This window comes from Ixodes scapularis, unplaced genomic scaffold, assembly GCF_016920785.2.
Source record: "Ixodes scapularis isolate PalLabHiFi unplaced genomic scaffold, ASM1692078v2 PGA_scaffold6__148_contigs__length_123643588, whole genome shotgun sequence".
Lineage (NCBI taxonomy): Eukaryota > Metazoa > Arthropoda > Arachnida > Ixodida > Ixodidae > Ixodes > Ixodes scapularis.
Window position 1 is genome coordinate 109,130,971 of NW_024609881.1, and position 17,574 is coordinate 109,148,544.

The 17,574-nt window shown below is 46.8% G+C and overlaps 1 protein-coding gene across 1 annotated transcript in view; it reads right to left on the reverse strand.

The window, feature by feature from the left end:
* LOC8028631 overlaps positions 1–17,574 on the reverse strand; it is a 58,860-nt gene that overhangs the window by 13,548 nt on the left and 27,738 nt on the right. The window contains exons 15-22 of the mRNA XM_029987358.4: positions 14,624–14,836; positions 13,096–13,185; positions 11,743–11,857; positions 9,995–10,151; positions 8,131–8,195; positions 7,925–8,062; positions 6,815–6,963; positions 5,675–5,787 (exon numbers count right to left, since the gene is read on the reverse strand). Of these exons, the coding sequence (XP_029843218.2) occupies positions 5,675–5,787; positions 6,815–6,963; positions 7,925–8,062; positions 8,131–8,195; positions 9,995–10,151; positions 11,743–11,857; positions 13,096–13,185; positions 14,624–14,836 (1,040 nt within the window). The remainder of the gene's footprint in view (positions 1–5,674; positions 5,788–6,814; positions 6,964–7,924; positions 8,063–8,130; positions 8,196–9,994; positions 10,152–11,742; positions 11,858–13,095; positions 13,186–14,623; positions 14,837–17,574) is intronic.

Below are 17,574 nucleotides of genomic sequence, written 5' to 3' on the forward strand. Positions count from 1 at the left end.
CTAAGCTAGCAACACAAAAAGAAAGAAGGCCATGCTCACAGATGGCGCATCATACACAAGAATCTCCTCCAGAAACAAAAGCACACAGAAAACAGCTCTGTCGACAGCTCCAGTCTACCTGGAGCGCACGTTCGTCTGCTTGTTTAACGGGGGTTGCGGTGACGTCAGAATCCCGAGTTCTGAACGGCTCCGATTGAGGATTGGTGGGTAGACCTCGAGGCAGTTTGCTTTGAGGTCTAACCCCTATCCTTCGATCAAAGCCAATCGGAGCCAGGCGTTCCGACGTCGCCACAACCCCTGCAAAACAAGCGGACCCATCTGCGCTCCGCATAAACCCTACAGTAACCAGCTCAGGTATGTCGGCTATGGCTTACTTGACTTTACGTGCGAACAAAGCCCTAGCTACGAGCATAAGCACATTGTCCTGAGCGGTGCTTGCATTGCAGGAGCACACAAGCTTGGCAGGGACACCAAAATCCCGGAGCTCGTTATTATAGCAAAACTGCTAGTCTCGCACTGAAAGCGATGCCATGGTACTGGAACACGTCCTCGACTGGTGTGTTTAGCGTCCCGTACCGCCCGTGCATCGAGATAATAATAATTGTAATAATATAATAACAATTCTTTATTTGTGCAGTTTCATTTACCCACTCAGCAGCGTGCAAGGCTAAACAGAAAGATAAGGACCCTTACACGCCTGCATCTGCTAGCCTGCTGCTGAGTCAGTGTAGACATATTACATATATAAATACAACTATACGCTCCGTGCGGGACCTATAGGGGGCGCTTTGAAAAACGCGCGCAGCGCCACTAGCAAAGGAGCTGGCGTTCGACAGCGAGGCGCGTTCAGCAGCCTGCGGCGCCTTTTCGCATGCCAAGCTGTGGCGGCAGAAGCGCGCACGGACGAAACTTTTGCTTTTTAAGCCGATACGTTGAGGGTGACGTTGCAAGAGTGCTGGGGCAGAAGGGCATTTAGCTGTTCTCCACTTCTTATATAATGAGTTTGAGTCGTTATTAGGGCTAATTTCTCTAGTTGTGGCCGAAAAAGGAGTTGGAGCAATTTTCCGAAAAGCAAGGCGGCCGCCACCATAATTGCTGAGTGGGAAATTTATTTCGCTCGTCGCTGTAAACGTAGGACTGCTGGAACGATGATATTTGGAGGCGAGTGAGATGCTCACTAAGTTTGTGCACGAAGTGTGCCAAGTTTCATTAAGACAGCAGGAGTGAAAGTTATGTTTCGAACGAATAAAGAAATAAAGCTGTACGGGATATCCAATATCCCTACAGGCAGCCCGAAATTATGTGGAAGCGTTTGAACTCCCTAATGCGGAACCCGAACCAGGCCGGTATTGAAAGCATGACCATTAATAATAGGGAAGTATCCGGTACCGAACTTAGCAATAAATTTAATGACTACTTTGTCAGTGTGGGAAGCAGTACTTATAACAGTACAGCCATAAGTAATTTTACCACCTGCAATGAAACCATTTTTTTAAATCCTACCAATGAAGGCGAAGTTTTCTCCACATTTATGAACATAAAAAATAGCCGTAGTCATGACTGCGAGGATCTCCAAATCGGACCTGTGAAATTTGTCTTGGATTTGATACTTCCGTGCTTAACTCATTTGTATAATCTTATATTATCATCCGGTATCTTCCCGAAGAGGATGCAGATTGCTAAGGTTTCTGTTCTTTATAAAGGTGGGGATAGGAATGATCTGAGTAACTACCGTCCAATTTCCATCCTTCCTATATTCTCAAAGCCCATTGAAAAAATTATGTGCTCTCGACTTTTCAATTTTCTGGGGAAATACTCTTTGTTGTCGGAATCACAATTCGGCTTTAGAAAACATAGGTCCACAGAAACAGCTTTACTAGTACAGAAAGAATTAATATTAGAAAATTTTGAGAATAAACTTTTAACTTTAGGGATATTCATAGACTTTAGCAAAGCGTTCGATCGGATAAACCACCAGACTCTTCTTGACAAGTTAAAATGTTATGGTATACGTGGTATACCTTTATCACTTCTTGCGTCCTACCTAGAATATCGCCACCAATATGTTCAGATTGGAAACTCGTCATCCAACATGCAGCGTATTTCGTCTGGGGTTCCCCAGGGAAGCATATTAGGTCCCCTGTTGTTTATTATTTACGTCAATGATATTACAAAGATAGAATCTTCCGCCAGGCTGATTATGTATGCAGATGACACCAGCATCTTTTTTTCTGACTCAAGAGAAGACCTACTCACTTCCAAAGGAAACTATTTTTTACGCAAGTTAACACACTGGGTCGCCATTAATTCTCTATCAATAAACCCGTCCAAAACAAAAGCAGTCCTTTTTAAATGTCCAGGATCACGGATCACATTGTCCAGAGATTTGTACTTTGGGCCAAATATAGTAGAATGCGTTGACAGCGTGAAGACCCTCGGCGTTGTGTTCTCAGAACACATGTCGTGGAATCCCCATGTATCCTACATACATAAAAAACTTTGTAAAGTAGTAGGGATAATGAACAAATATAGAAATGTATTTCCTGTAACTATAAAAAAATTAGTATATAATTCCCTTTTTCACTCAATTCTTTGTTATTGCCACCTGGTATGGGGGACAACAACAAAAAGTAACTTTGACAGGTTGAGGTTAATGCAAAAAAAAGCAATAAGGATAATTGAAAATGTCCCACGTGACCATAGTTCTCTTCCTTTATTTGCAAAGCATAAAATACTTGACGTATCTAACATGTACTCTAATAGATTAACGGTCACATATCATCGTGCCTTAAGAGAACATATTACAGTAATTTTTGACCTCGCTAAACTTGAAAATAATGTATCATTATATTCCTCACGCCATTGGCGTCCATGGAGAATCCCATCATCTAGAACTAATTTTGGCTTCCAGAGGTTGAGTTACAGATTACCGTCACTGTTGAACACCTTATATTCCCAAGAAGTTGATTCACCTTCATTAAATGCCCATAGAACTGAGGCTTTCTTATATTGAGTGAAAATGTTTGTCATATGTTTGGTATATTTTCTACTTCAGTCTGTTTTTGAAGCGCAACCTATTTCCAATGACACTTATTTTATGCGATATCTTATATAAGTTATCTTTATTGTGTTTTTCTTTCGTGTCTGGAGATGAGTGTTGGTAAACTCTCGTTAAATGTCCATAAAACTTAAACTTGCCGGTAATAAATAGATTCTTTGCCTTATGTTTGTTATATCTATCTATCTCAATGTGTATTGAGACGATGCTTAATATATTGCTAAATATCATGTTACATCAGTTATTTTCACTGTTTTTTTGTGTGTGTTTTTGATGACAGTGCCGCTCTGCCCTGTGTTTTTTGGGGGGCAGGAACCCGTCAAGCTGCAAACTTGCAGCTTTTTTTCCTGGCCCCCCTTGTCACATGTGTGTAAAAGCGCTGTGACAAAAATAAACTGATTCTGATTCTGATTCTGATATTGGACCCAAAATGTTGTGTTATAGCGGGCTGTGCTTGGACTTGACAGTAACATGACACAGCACTTATTATACCAAAAAGAGATGGCACAGGGAAACGAGGTGGAAATTTGGTTTGGGCGGCGTAACTCAATGGGAACCGGTTTTGACTATGAAAGGGCTGTCAAGAGAATACCACCAGTCGTGGGAGGTGGAGACTTTACAGGTATAAAGGGGCTAGTGGACTGTACTTCCAATTGAAACAACTTTACGGAAGGTGGTTCCAAAGCCGAGAAAACGAAGTTGTCGGCCAACACGCAGTTTGGCCGTCAAGGGCTTTTGCGGTCAGCTGTTGTGTAGTAACCTGTTGTGCGAGGTGCTGATTTTCGATGCACAGGTACTCTGACATGACCGTCACTTGACACAACACTTATTATACCAAAAAAAGTTGGCATAGCGAAACCAGGTGGAAATTTAGTTTGGGCGGCGTAACTAAATGGGAACTGGTTTTGACCGTCAAAGGCTGTCAAGATAATACCACTCATCGTGGGAGGTGCACACTTTACAGGTAGGAAGGGACCAGTGGACGGTACTTCCAGTTCGAACCACTTTGCGATAGGTGGCTCTAAAGCCGAGAAGAAAAAAATTGTTGTCTACAGAACTCGGGGTGTCAGCGTTTCCACATCCAAAAGGAGGCTGATCAAGAAAGAAAGCAGACCACATAAACTTCCATACTCAAACGTCGATTCTCCCGTGATTCCGAGTTTCATTGTTGTTTTCTTTAGATTCATATTTGTCACTTTTTTTACCGTTCAAATCTTTCTTCATGAAGTACACATTGTGTGCCATACTTGTCCGGAAATATCATTGACACGTATGATGGGGACGAAACTTCTTTGGAGGGAATTCCTCCAACGAAATTGGCACTGCATACCCGCGAGTGTGAGATGGCATTTCAGTTCGTCCCATCGGCGCTAACACATTTAAGCATTACTCGTACGAAAACAAATGCAGAGTGCAAAGCGGCAGGGTAGAATATGTCAGCCATGCTGACACAGTGGCAGACATGATCGGGAGACCAAATTTCTTGCGTCGTAAGGCACGGGTCCATAGTTGTCGCTGTCCCACAAAACATCGGCGAGGTGAAAAACTGTGAAACTTTGTCCCCACGAGATACGACGCATAACTATTGAACCCAGTGCAACCGCACCGCCCCGACTTCAATGCGTACCAAAGTACGCGGCGTGGTTTCGGTTTTGTTTTCTCCGAGGTTCTCACTGCCTACCTTCGGTACCGGCCGCGCGGCGGCGCGCCAGTCGCGTCGCACGGAGTGTAAAGGAAAAAATGAAGCAGTCCTGGGTTAATCGCAGTACAGTCACGGCGATAGCTGCGACACGTCTCGGTGAAGTCATTGGGCATCAGTGTCGTGTTCACGCAACGTGGGGTGCGTGAACAGAAGCACTCTGAATGAAATAGACGTCTGTTTTGTTGATGCTTTTGTTTCGTTGCATTCTGTTCCCAACGCTTTTGTTTCTTTTTTGTTCCGGAGCACGTGCAAGCGCGTTTCCCGGCACAAGCTCTAGGCATTGACAGTGCTACGATGGCATTTTGTTATCTCCTATTTTTCTTCTTCTAGGGAGCACATGAAGTGGGCATCCGGTACCACAAAAATCCTAAGTATAGAGTGCTTCCATAGTAACGCCTCCACTTTGCATGCAGTGAACCTGGGTTAGATTCCCGGGGCGGCGGGCAATCTTTTCCAAGGATTTGGCAACATTAACGACGGATGCCCTACGTGGCCAACTACAACATGAACAACTACAACAACGGACATAATGTTCAGTAGTGGGAAGAGCCCCTAACAGCCATCACCGTAAAAGCAAACAAACAAACAAAACAGGCTACGAGGCAAGAGAAACAAAGTGTAAGCCCCCCCCCTCTGCTCCAACAGGGACCACACATGGCTGTGATCGCACGGCAGCGGGTACCCTGACTAGAGATCTGCACATCCACCACCGCTGCTCTGAGACACCGCCGGGATCACCGGGCGGAAATCGAGGAACCGTATTTGGGGACGTAGTAAACAAACCATACGGAGGCAAGCGTCAGAGTAGTACAGCTTCTCCGACAAACAGGCCAACAGATCTTTTTACTACGCAAATCCAGGTTTCTCTCGTGGGTGTGTCCGGCGTGGAGAGGAGGAGGTGCAGGGGTGCTCACGTGTACGTGTGCAGGGGCTGGAGGATCTGGAGTTCCGTCTGCTGCACGTAAAGGGACAGCTGCTCGGACTCCAGCTTGGCCAGGAAGGCTGCCAGGGCCTGCTCCGGACTCACCTGCACATGTGCCAGGCATGAGTGCACTGACAAACAGAAGCCTGCATCCAGACACGTGCACGCATGCACACTGCATGCCCACTGCACGCGCCTGCAGAATCCTGCATCCAGAGGTGTATACACAAGCACACGTTGCTTGCACATGTCTGGCAGAAGCAGGCATCCAGGCCGGGGCTTTAGACGATGCCGGGCATTTGCACACGTCGCGTCAAAAATTCCTCGGGCGACAAGCCCCTCAGACTAAAAAAGAAAACACCTAGGAAGACTTTGGAATCGAAGGGCAGCTGACATTCCAAAGGCTCCCTTGGAGGTCCTCTCTTCAAGTTCTTCCCGTCCAGCGCGTGTCGCTCCCGCACTTCGTTTCAAACCCATACTTGGTGCGTAAATTTGTGAGACTTCGGTGCAAGTCTACGCTCCATGTGCAAGTTCACATTCCGATTGGAAATTAAATTTGCGAAACTTTGGAAACCTTAAATGGAGAGTCAATATTGCACTTTTCCAAGACTGAGAATATCGTGTTTAGAATAGGGTTTCCCACATCTTCCAAAAGTGTTCAATTTTATGCGTTGTTGCTTTGGTTTCCTCGGAAACACGCTCGAGGGGAATGGAGAAGAAACCTCAAATTTAAAATTGGCCTTCCTGATGCATTGTCAATGTGAGTGACCGTAAAAAGCCGGCCCGAAGTCGTTGCATTCAGACATCCATTACTTAAAAACACAATGTGCACACATGACGTGCGCTGTGCTCGTCACGTTTTTCTTTTTCGTCCTCATCTGTTTCCTACGATGAATTCCCACCAACTCGCCCAACTATCCATTTTTCTATGATAGCTGGAAAGGTTACCGTCATCTACGAGCGACGGCAGCAACCAGACTGATTGTGTGCTTGCCGCCGTCGCTTATAGATGGCGGTAGCTGTCCAGAGGTTAGTGTAGGTTTGAGTCGACATTTCTTTGGTACCGGACACGATTCTGGGAAACCTAGCCTTTAACAGCTCCGCTGTAAAAAAAAAAAGGTGCAAACCACACCTGATACAGGTGGTCTTGAGACAGCCCCGGCCCCGCCACCCGCATCACCATCCAGCTGTCTCCCAACGGCACCCGTGCACGCCGCTTCACCACCGCGTGGAACAGCACTGCGTCCCAACACTGGACTGCAGCCCAGCGCACCAGAGCCACTGCAAGACAAAGCACTCCCTCTTTTGGTGACAGCCCCGCACTCGGCAAGAGAAACCTGCCCCTTCTTGGCGAGGTGTGAGCCAGTGCTTCGTTGATGCACCCCCGTAGGGTTTGGTCTTTAATGTGTCTCCGAATGTATTCATGTTTATTTATTTATTACACCCCCAGGGTCCAAGCATTACAGAGGAGGTGGGGGTTCGAGATTACAAAGAAACACAATAAACAGTGTTACATCAGCTCAAAACAATAATAATAATTAGATAAAGCAACATTAAACCTATCAAACTTCTGATTGTCGCTATAGAAGGGGGATGGCGGATAATGGAACAAGTATGAAACCGAAAGGCTATGGACAGGGGTTAGCCCTATACTGTCTGCCAGCAACTAAACATATTTTTGTGGAAATATACTAATCACGCAGCTTTCGAACAAACAAAGCTGATTATCTCCGGTTTCGAATAATTGAAACAACCACATTAAAAGCTGCTTTCAATCGGGAGATCATGCTCTGAATTCCTCATCTCTTGACAATGCTAGCCAGTTCCTAAACAATAACATTGAAATTTAAGAGAATAAAACCCCCGAAACAAAGTACCTGCGTCTAAACACAAGAGATAAAGTCGGGAGACGGGTTGGCCAGCAGAAGGATGGAGAAATTCCTCTTCTTGTAATTAATTAATTAACTGTCATAACGTTATCTCAAAGAAGCTACCCCAATAACACACTGTGTTAAAAGAACACCTCATTCTGGCCTTCTCTCGTACATGCATAAACGATCCCCCAAAAAACTGGCTCACACATTCCTCAGTTACACAAAACAGAAATCTCGCAGACGTGCCCCGGCACCCAATCGGTTGTTTTGGGGGTCTGGGCAGACCTTCGAGACCAGAGAGAACTGGTTCCATTCACTACTCATCACGGCGTGAAAAGACACCCCCCCTTGCAAAGCCAATCACTCACCCAGCAGAACCAATCCGGCCGCCAGCGGACACAGCACCAGTGCCACCACTGCGGCGGCCACCGGCTGCAAGAGGCCCTGAAGCAGGCCCTGCCACACCAGGGCCTCACCCAACACGCAGATGCGGTTCCGCTCGGGGCCTGCGGAAAGGGCCGATCGCGATCGGTTCGCGAGTCCCGCCCGTTGCCGATCGGCGGCGCGCACTTACTTGGCGAGTCGAAGTCGTACGCCAACACCATGACCAAGTGAAACAGCAACATCATGCACGGCATCCTGCGTCAACAATTACGCCGGAACGTTTGCTTTTAAGAAAGCGTCGCAGCAATCTGTAAGCTACACAACTTTCCCGACGGGTGTATTATGTGGCATTAATTGTTATACTCCGTCTACCCCTAAGCTGGCAGGCAGGGTGGTGGGAGCTACGCGTGCTTGCTGGACCAACCCACCCCCTCCCTTTCGTCGCCTGATCCCACCCTCTGCTCAGGGGCACTGGCAGGAGCGTGATCTGGTCGTGAAAGACAAAGGTACGACCGGTTTAACGATCACGCAGATCCAACTGCTCTGCCAGCTCGGCAGTGAATGGAATGCGGTGAACCACAATCAACCTAATCGGCTACTCCGATAATTAACGAACAAATCAATTTACTCAAAAATATAAGGTGCGCTTCGTGTAAACACTGCGCACTTAAAGTTGCTTTAGATTTGGCCACAAATTGCTGCCTCTACTAACAGGCGTAACTGTGACATTTCAAATGCAACCTTAAGTTGGCACTTGTTGCAACGAAACTATTTGCGTATAAAACCCTGATAGGGCCATTTTTTTAATATGCATCAATTATATGGGACCCTATCAGACGATACCAGGTTGATAAAATAGAAAAAGTTCAAAGAATGGCAGCGAGGGTCATATTAGCCAAGTACAAGATAACCGACACCGTTAAAAGTATGCTCGATAATCTCTATCTGTCACTCTTCTCTAGCCGGCGGAAAACTGCAAGATAAAGTTTCTTTTTATGCTAAAAAATAATTTGTTTAACATTAATTCTCTTAAGTTCTTATCCCCCTTGCCAATCTAGAACACCCAGGAGAGGCCACACCGCACAACTGGTAGTAGGAAGGGCAAAGAATGACAATATTAAGTACTCTTTCGTCCCCTAGACTGGAACAACTTTCGATACAGCGTAGTTGATTGTGATAGCGATGATGGTTTTATGAATAATTTGCTCAACCTGTCGTGGACCCTTGACATCTTTGTAAGCCGAACTGTTATTTCGACCCTAGCATTGAGTTGGTGCTGATACCTTGTTTAATAAATTATTAGTATTTTATTATGTATGATTTGATGTATTGCTATTCTGGCAACTATAAAAGTTTTTTTTTTCTTTGTAATTAATTTTTATGTTAACATTCTCCTAAGCAGTTAGTATATTGCCGTTTTTGCCTTGTGTTGTTATTGCTGCGCTGTAACTGGTATAGACTTTTGAATCTGATTGAAGAGTGTATATGTTGTGTCTTAGGCAAGCAGGTTCATGACGGCAACGTTATACTTTACTGGAGACTGGCGTTCTACAACAACCATGGCCGGTTGCCGTTGGTGGAAGGCACGGGGCCCGAGTTCAGCTCAGCAACCACACAGTTCACGCAAAGGCACGCACACACACTCGTGATGCCCCATCAGCAAGGCACGCGACAATTAGAGGGAAGTGGCAAAAGTATCACTATATTACTGTATATTTTGTCACATGTTGCTCTTCTGTACGATTTTGTTACTATATCACTCCTGTAACGACCCGATTCTGGGTCAACAATATTCATAAATAAATAAATAAATAAATAAGATCCAAGAAACAATGGGCACACCAAATTTTAAAAAATGTGTAAGAACCTACTTTAAAAAAAAAAGGCATAAAGTGTTGGAAAAAGAAATTTTCTTTTACGAGCAAGACAGGACCGTTTTGCGATATCTAGCGTAATAACAACCGAGCCGCCGTGGCCGATTGGAAGCTTCCGCATAACGAGGCCAATGATCCGGGGAACGCGATCCAAGATGACCGGACCGTTTGAGGACTCACCAGAGGGGTGCCAACAGGGCAGCCACGAGGGAAAGCGTGCAGACGGTCAAGCAGAGGGCCGGGAAGAGGACCACCAGCAGCACGGTGCCGCACAGCCCCTTCACCAGGTAGTTCCACACCCGGTTCAGGTGGCGACTCAGGCCCTTGCCCACAAAGCCTGGGAATGCGGGCCGGCGTTTGGCCAGTGTCAGCCGACAACTCGTCTCCTTGCAGGCGCAGCCACTCACGATTTGTTGGGTTGTCCTCTCGGGGAAAGGTAGGGAGCACTCATGCCCCTTCACCCTGCCCATCCCTCCACAAAATTACGACCCTCAACGAGCCCTTAAAGCAACCACTTTGGCATTATGTCGGCACCACAGCGGCATTAAGTCGGCACTATGTCAACAACCTTTCGTGGATGGTTTTTATAGCAGTGTTTGTGCAGCTTAGAGCGGACCGCAGAAGCCAGACTTGCAAGACAGGATGCTGAGGCAGGCAAGGGGTGCTGCTCAATGACAGATTTTTGTAATTAAAATAAATCAAAATGAACTCGCCCATATTACGAATGAACATTTTGTTTTCTCTAAAAAAGTTTCAAAATTGAGAAAGTTGTGGAAAGGGGCGACATTTGGCCAAACGAAGACGAATTCCTAAATTGTTTTTCTCTCTTTTGTTGAGTTATATATGCTACAATGCCTGCAGAACTGTTTTTTGATTCTCACAAATAGGCAGAGTCGTTATAGAAAAAAATACCATTCGTGTCTTGTCATTCTTGCTTGAGGTGATTAAACCTTCAACAACTCCTCCCTCTCTAGTAAATGACTTTGCAGAACCAATTTCCCTCATGCATTTAAAGTGGCTCCAATCCATTTGTGCCACTGCACACACTGGTAAATGAATGTCACTGAGCAGTACTGGTGATGCATACAGGCAAGAGTTGACGAATGCTGCCGTATTTATTCAAATATAAGTCAACCTTTTTTTTTTCTGGAAATGTTGTCAAAAATTAAGGTTAAACCTACAAATGTGACTAGAGAATTTGGACCAACATTCGTGAATACATTTAGCAACCCTACCAGGTGCATGGAGCTAACGAGTCACCGAACAGGGGTCGCCGTAGCGCCGTGCCGTTTCTTGTTTCGGAAAGCTTTCGGTGGACGAAAACAACCGAAACAACAGCAGCCGGCGGGCCACCGCTGACGCGCCATGGACCTTGCCCCCTTCCCTCCCCTCTAGCCCTCTCACCCTCGCAGGTGCGCAGAAAAAGAAAATACGGAGGTTTCGCTTCTTGTTGCTCACGGCGGCTCGCGGCGTTGCCGTCGCTCGTGGCGGCTAATGGTGGCTCGCAGCGGTGGACGCTTCATTATATTTGGTCGTTCGTCACTTCGTCCGACTTCACCTTCTTTCGTTTCTTGTTGTCCCCATTTTGCAACGGTGTCAGTGAGGTATTGCTACAAATTGGTGAGGATGTCAACGAAGATGACGAAGCTTCCGACGACAATGACATGTCCGGAAGTTCTGACGATGATTAAGTTTTTGGCATCAGGCTGTGGTTTAGGTGAGAGCGCTGTAAATAAAGATTTGTTTGGCTCTTTTGCCCAAACTTTTCTCTGTCGTTTAAAAAATAAAAGAAAAAAGAGGTTAACCTATTTTCGAATTTATTTATTTTTATTCTCGGCGAGTTTAATATAATAAAGGCACCGACCTATATTCGTGGTGGACTTTATATTCGAGTAAATATGGTACGAACGTGTTCTCAAGACACCCACCTGAGTCCGGCTGAGATTCAAAGTCTGTCCTGGACTTGGAGATGTGCCTCCAGAGCCAGTGAAGCCTCGAACACAGGGTCTGGGTGGACGAGGACTTGCGAGGCTGCAGCCTCCCCTGGAAGCGTTTCGGGCGTCTTTTACGACACGGCCTCTCCCAAAGACTTCTTAAAACCCACAAATTGTTCTTATCTTTTGCAGTCTAGGTTCCTTAAGCTTACGACAAACTTTATGCTTCAGTCGATCATTTCAACGATGCAAATTAACTCAGGACTGGGGCGTGCCGGAGGAAGAGGAGCAGACAACCTCTCAAAAGACACTGTCTGTCCTCATGTTTTTCTGTCTCTTCCACTTTGTCAATATTTTTATTTTCACATCTAGTCCCGGACTAATTTACGGATTTCACCTTATGACATACCGCAACGGATGCTACGAGCCATGTAAGCTAGTTCAGTGCTCCATGCGTGACACGCGACTTCACACTCCGCGCGTCGTTCCAACAGACCTTGAGCTCACGTGACACCATCTGAGCTTTGGATTGGCTGCGGTGGTTCGTGGAGTCTGTTGTGGTCTATCGTATAATGAAACGAAGTTACAACTGTTTTTCCATAATTCCGGAGAGTTGAACGATCTATACTCTAATCTAGGCCATTAACTCGTTACAATTTATTTCGATTCATCTAATTCACCAGTTCCTTGTTTTGCTTCCTTGTTTTGCTTCCTTGTTTGCACCAATAATGTCTCGAAGTAGCGGATCACTTTTTAAAAATTACTAGCAATACAAAGTTATTGTGGGTTTTGTTGTCTTAGGATAGACCTCGGATAGACCCTTTTCGAAATTCAGTCTGGCGTCTTCAACCACCATCATCATTTCAGTGCATGGCACCTGTGCCAAACTGATGGCACAGGTGCCATCAGTTTGGCTTGAGGCTGATGAAGGAAGAAGTTGAAGACGCTACCAAGCGAAGGATATACAAGACCTGTGCGTTCGAGACATCGGTACAACACGATTTCGGAGTGTAGTGTAATCTCTTGGCACAAGTTTGGCTAAGCCCTTTGATGACAGAAATTTAAGGAAGGGGCTTATGAGTCACCACTTTGTACTGGTCAGTTCTTACGTTCTCACCATCGAAACTCAAACAAATCAAAAACAGAATTACGAGGTGATTGAAGAACCGATTCTCATCTGCCATCGATGTGTGAAAGTGACGGTGTCTGGTGATATAGTTTCATGGCCGCCATTAGTTTGTCGGAAGTGAGACTGCTTTTCGAGCCAACAGATGGCACTGAATTCTGAAAAAAGTCTATTCTCCAGACCCCGTTTCATGGGCCCTCGTAGACTCCTCCACCACTCACGCTTTCTTGGTTGACCTCAAAGTCGGGCATGAAGGGTCGAGGAAGAAAAAGGCTCCTTAAACTCAATGGGCTGCACCACGGGATGAGCACCTGCAGGCAATGAGCAACCCAGATATTAGCGTCACTTTCCGTGACTCACTGACAGTATCCACCGAGTTAAATGACCGTCGCACGCAACTTCGCTCCACGTCCGACTCTACTGACGTGCACCTCTACCCAGATTTTTCTTTCATTGTTGCCAGTTTTGTTGAGCACGTAATGGTGGCAGTCGACTCTCATTAATTCAAACTCTAGGAAGCAACAGACCTTAGCTTAAAATATCAAAAGTTTGAATTATCAGAAATTCATCTATATATAGTGTGAGGCAAAGTAGCTATTTGCTATTGGAATGGCTACACATACCAAGGAGATTTTTTACACTTTCCTTTACACAAGCAAGACAATCGGCTTGTGAAAGCGTGTGAAACCTTTCTGCTGGAGCGCACCCCGCCTATATTTGCTTACGACCGAGTTCTTGCAATCTCTTATAACGAGAGATGACGATGGCACGCTGGCACCATCTATGAGGTGACCTTGGAAGTGTGTTTCACTAAAGTCAAGCTTTGCGGCCTTTGCGAGATCAAATGTACAAACTACTTACCAAAAATAGTTGTTTATAACATTGGCAAAAAAAAAAAAAGAAAAGATGATGCACAATAAAAGAAAACAGAAAATATACAAAATGCTAAGTGTTTCATGGCTACTCAATAGATGGCACCAGTGTCGATAGAGATTTTAAGAGGTTTTAAGGCACACGGTCGTAAGCAGTACCAAAACATGATAAAAAACAGAACTCAAAGGGACACGAGAAAAGAAAGGAACGCAGGAGAAACATGCACCGTTTGTCCTGTCTTCCTCTAATTTGTCTCGTGCCTTTGAGCACCGTTTTACAACAGTAGCTGTTATGGGCTCTTTTAACCCACTAGAAATGATGTCCGTGGTTGATGTTGTAGTTGACGTTGTAGTAGTCACTGATGATGTTCTAGTTGATGTTGTTGTAGTCAATGACATTAGCTGGTGTAGTAGGGTGTGGGGTGTGCATCGTCTTAGCACTGTCAGTGCCAACAGCTCCCGCTGGGAGACGCGCTTTCATGCACTTCATACCAAAAAAGATACAAAAGCGTTCAGTACGATATGGTCAGATGTCCGTTTTGTTCCGAATGCTTTTGTTTACGCACCACACGGCGCATGATTGCGACGCAGATGCCAGACAACTTTGCCGTGACGTGTCGCAGCTATTGCTGCGACTTCACTGCGGCTTAACGCGGGACTGCTCGTTTTTTTCGTCGTGTTCGAAGATCACCAACTAGCCCAGCTTACCACCTCGCAGCAGTTGCGAGCTTGTGAACTAGCTGGAATGGCACATTGTTACGCCCCCGCTCTGACACCGATTGGCTCGCCGGGGTTGTAGCCTTCACCAATTGCCAAGTTACGATGAAACAAAGCATAGCCGGAAGCAGAGGTCCCCCCCCCCCCCTTCTGCACTCACCCCAAGCAGGAACATGGCGTTGCAGGTGTGTGCCCAGGTGCGGTGGCAGAAGTTTCCCCAGCGCCAGAGTGCCCAGCGGGTGGAGGTCAGCCGGCTGCTCTGCTTCTCCACCACGTAAGTGGGACGCTCGGATGCCGGTCCCAGCAGGAGGGTCTCCCCTCCTCCGGTCGCCCGAGGGGGGCACTCCGCCGGCGGCACCCCCACGCGACGCACCTGCACGCCGTATTACGAGCGTTTGGGGAGAACACTTAGGAGTAATTGAGGCCGGTTATAATGAAGTGGATGGGGGAATCGGAAATCAATTCGGTATATCCACTTCTTCGTTATATCTGACACCATAAAAGTAACCTGCAAAAAAAAAAAACTAACACTGGTTGTCGCGCCTCGGCTCGCCAATAGCGAGAAGAAGCTCCGATTGAGGGGAGATCTTGCGAGCTAAGTATGGACCGTATCGACAGCCGCAACGGCTGCCGCGGATTACGCTGGAGGTTGACAACATTCTTTATGTTTATGCGTGCTTTGTTGAGGACTGCACACTTTTGTTTTGAGGAGCCTGCCTTTCTCTTCCCCGTCAAGGTGCAGGCGGTGCCGGGACTCGCCATCGTTGAGTGACGATGACACGCCGAATCAGTGCTTGAGCGGAGGACTTTTGTTCGGAGAGCGACCATGCCGACCAGCCATGTCGACACGGAACACGAAGCAAATAATGAAGCGCGCACAACAACAAGTTCGCGCTGAAGTTTGTATTTCGTAGGTATAGAAAGCCTAGATTTGAGAGAGAGGACAACTGATCGATCGGAGTCCCATGGTTTGCAGGCCGCGTTTGCGAAATGAGCCGCAGCCTGCACAAAGTAAAAAGCGTTCCCTGTCTGCAAACGTCCCCGCCTCTCTGCCCCGTTTCCTCACCATGCTGGCCACGTGACAACATAACGCGGATGCACTCGAACCAATCTGCCCAAGACGCTTCCGCCATTAAATTGCAAATGCTCGCCACGGTTGGAGCTCCCCCTCTCTTAAATCTAGGCTCTCTCCGACGATACGTTGTTGCTAGCGCTCCGAACGACCCTATCGGCATGCCACGACGGCTTCTCCCTGTGCGATGCGAAAAGCCGCTTCCCAGACAAGAAGCGGAGAGAAGACAATGAGACAGAGCCGTCTGCCACCCGTTCTGGGTGGATGCTCGGCCGCGGCGGTCTGCCACTTGGTAAACTTTCCGAATTTGATATGTCTTTAACCTATCCCAAACTTTTTCTTCGCCATATCTGCAAAAGAAGCTAGATTTCCTTCGCAAGAAACACAAGTAGTACACTGAAAAAGTGCGAACAAGAATGGAAAACTGTGATCGCTTCGCTATAGCCGTTATTTCGTTACAACCGACTTTGTTATGAGCGGGCACGACGGTACACGCGGTTAGAAAGGTGCCGACTGTTGGGCTAGTTGGTGCTGAATTCGAAAATAGGTGGTATGTGCTCGAATGGGACGGACATCTTTCTGTTCATCGTCGTGACTTTGACTGTGTTCCCTCGTTCACCACAATTAATGTTCTATAGTCACTGAGAAAGTGAAGACGGCAGGGGGTGCCTTTCAAATGCCCAGCCCCCAGCACACGCTCCACGCCTCCCGCCATTCTTTGGTTGCGCGCGCGCTTGATGTGCATGAGACGCCTAAGTGTTGTCGAAGGGAAGGAGCTCATGCTGGAGGCAGGACCACTGAAATTCACCCCTGCCGTTCTCACCTCACCAGTGACTAAGTAACGCGCTTTCCCGCCTCGTTTAAGTAATATTATTCTTTACGAAAATCAGTCGGCATGTCTTAAACGAAGGTGCGACTTATATGCATTTTTTTTCTTCAAGTGTGGTAACTGTGCAGAGGTGCCGCCGGGGATATACGAAAGCAGTAACTGCCCCATGGAGCGGACCTACGTCATCAGCTTTGAAGCCACACCAGACGGCTCCCTCCCCTGTCTCAATGTCGTCTGTGACCGAAATCTGAGGCGTAAGCTCCCATTGGCTGGCGTGCATCATCAAGGAATGAAGCTCCATTGACTCTCGTGGGGCGGTGTGGCGGTGCAGGCTGGGGCGAGGCGTGTAGTGCGTCGGACACCTGCCAGGCGGCTATGACTGCCTGAGAGGCTCTCCCCTCCTCCTGCTGGGTGCGCCCGCTCCGCCCGCCGATTATGGGGTCTCAGAGCATCTGGGCATACCCCCCCCCCTCCTCACCCCACAACGAAAAGGAAAGCGACGGTGCAAAAACAACATTTATGCTTTCGCGTTCACAACTCAGGTGTCCTTGGACTTTTTTTTCAATTGATTCGTTGAAAAGAGTGTTGACACTGGCTCCCACTTGGGCACGTATCGGGATCACAATGCACGACGCAGGCTCATCAATGCAGTTTTGCGATGCCGACCGTACGAATATGTAAGCGTGATCTACATACCAACCATTTTGTGAAAACACCCATTTTTAGGAGGTGTAATCAATACAAAGGTACGACTTATACACCAAATTTTTGGTGAAAGCACCCATTTGTATACTCTGTTTCATGATTACTTGGCGAACTGTAGCGACTGCGTCCCCCGCAAACCAATAAGAGTGTCGGAGCAAGTCACATGATAACACACCATGGTCAAAGGCACGGAGACCTTGTTACCGCCACAATAACAGCGCCGCCCAAACCATAAAGTAGTTCTAGGTTTCTTTTTCTTTTAACAGTTATTGAACTCGCACAATTCCGTCTCTATCAAGGATACCGTATTTACTCGCAGAATGAACACACTTTTTTTCCGAAAAATCAATGCAAAGTTAAGGGGGGCGTTCATTACGCGAAGGGGGGCGTTCATTACGCGAAGTAAAATTTTTTGCCTCCGTATTTACTCCCATAATGAACCCATAATGGACGACCTTTTATCCTGAAAAATCGAAGTAACTTCTTATCTCATTGCGCGCTGCGC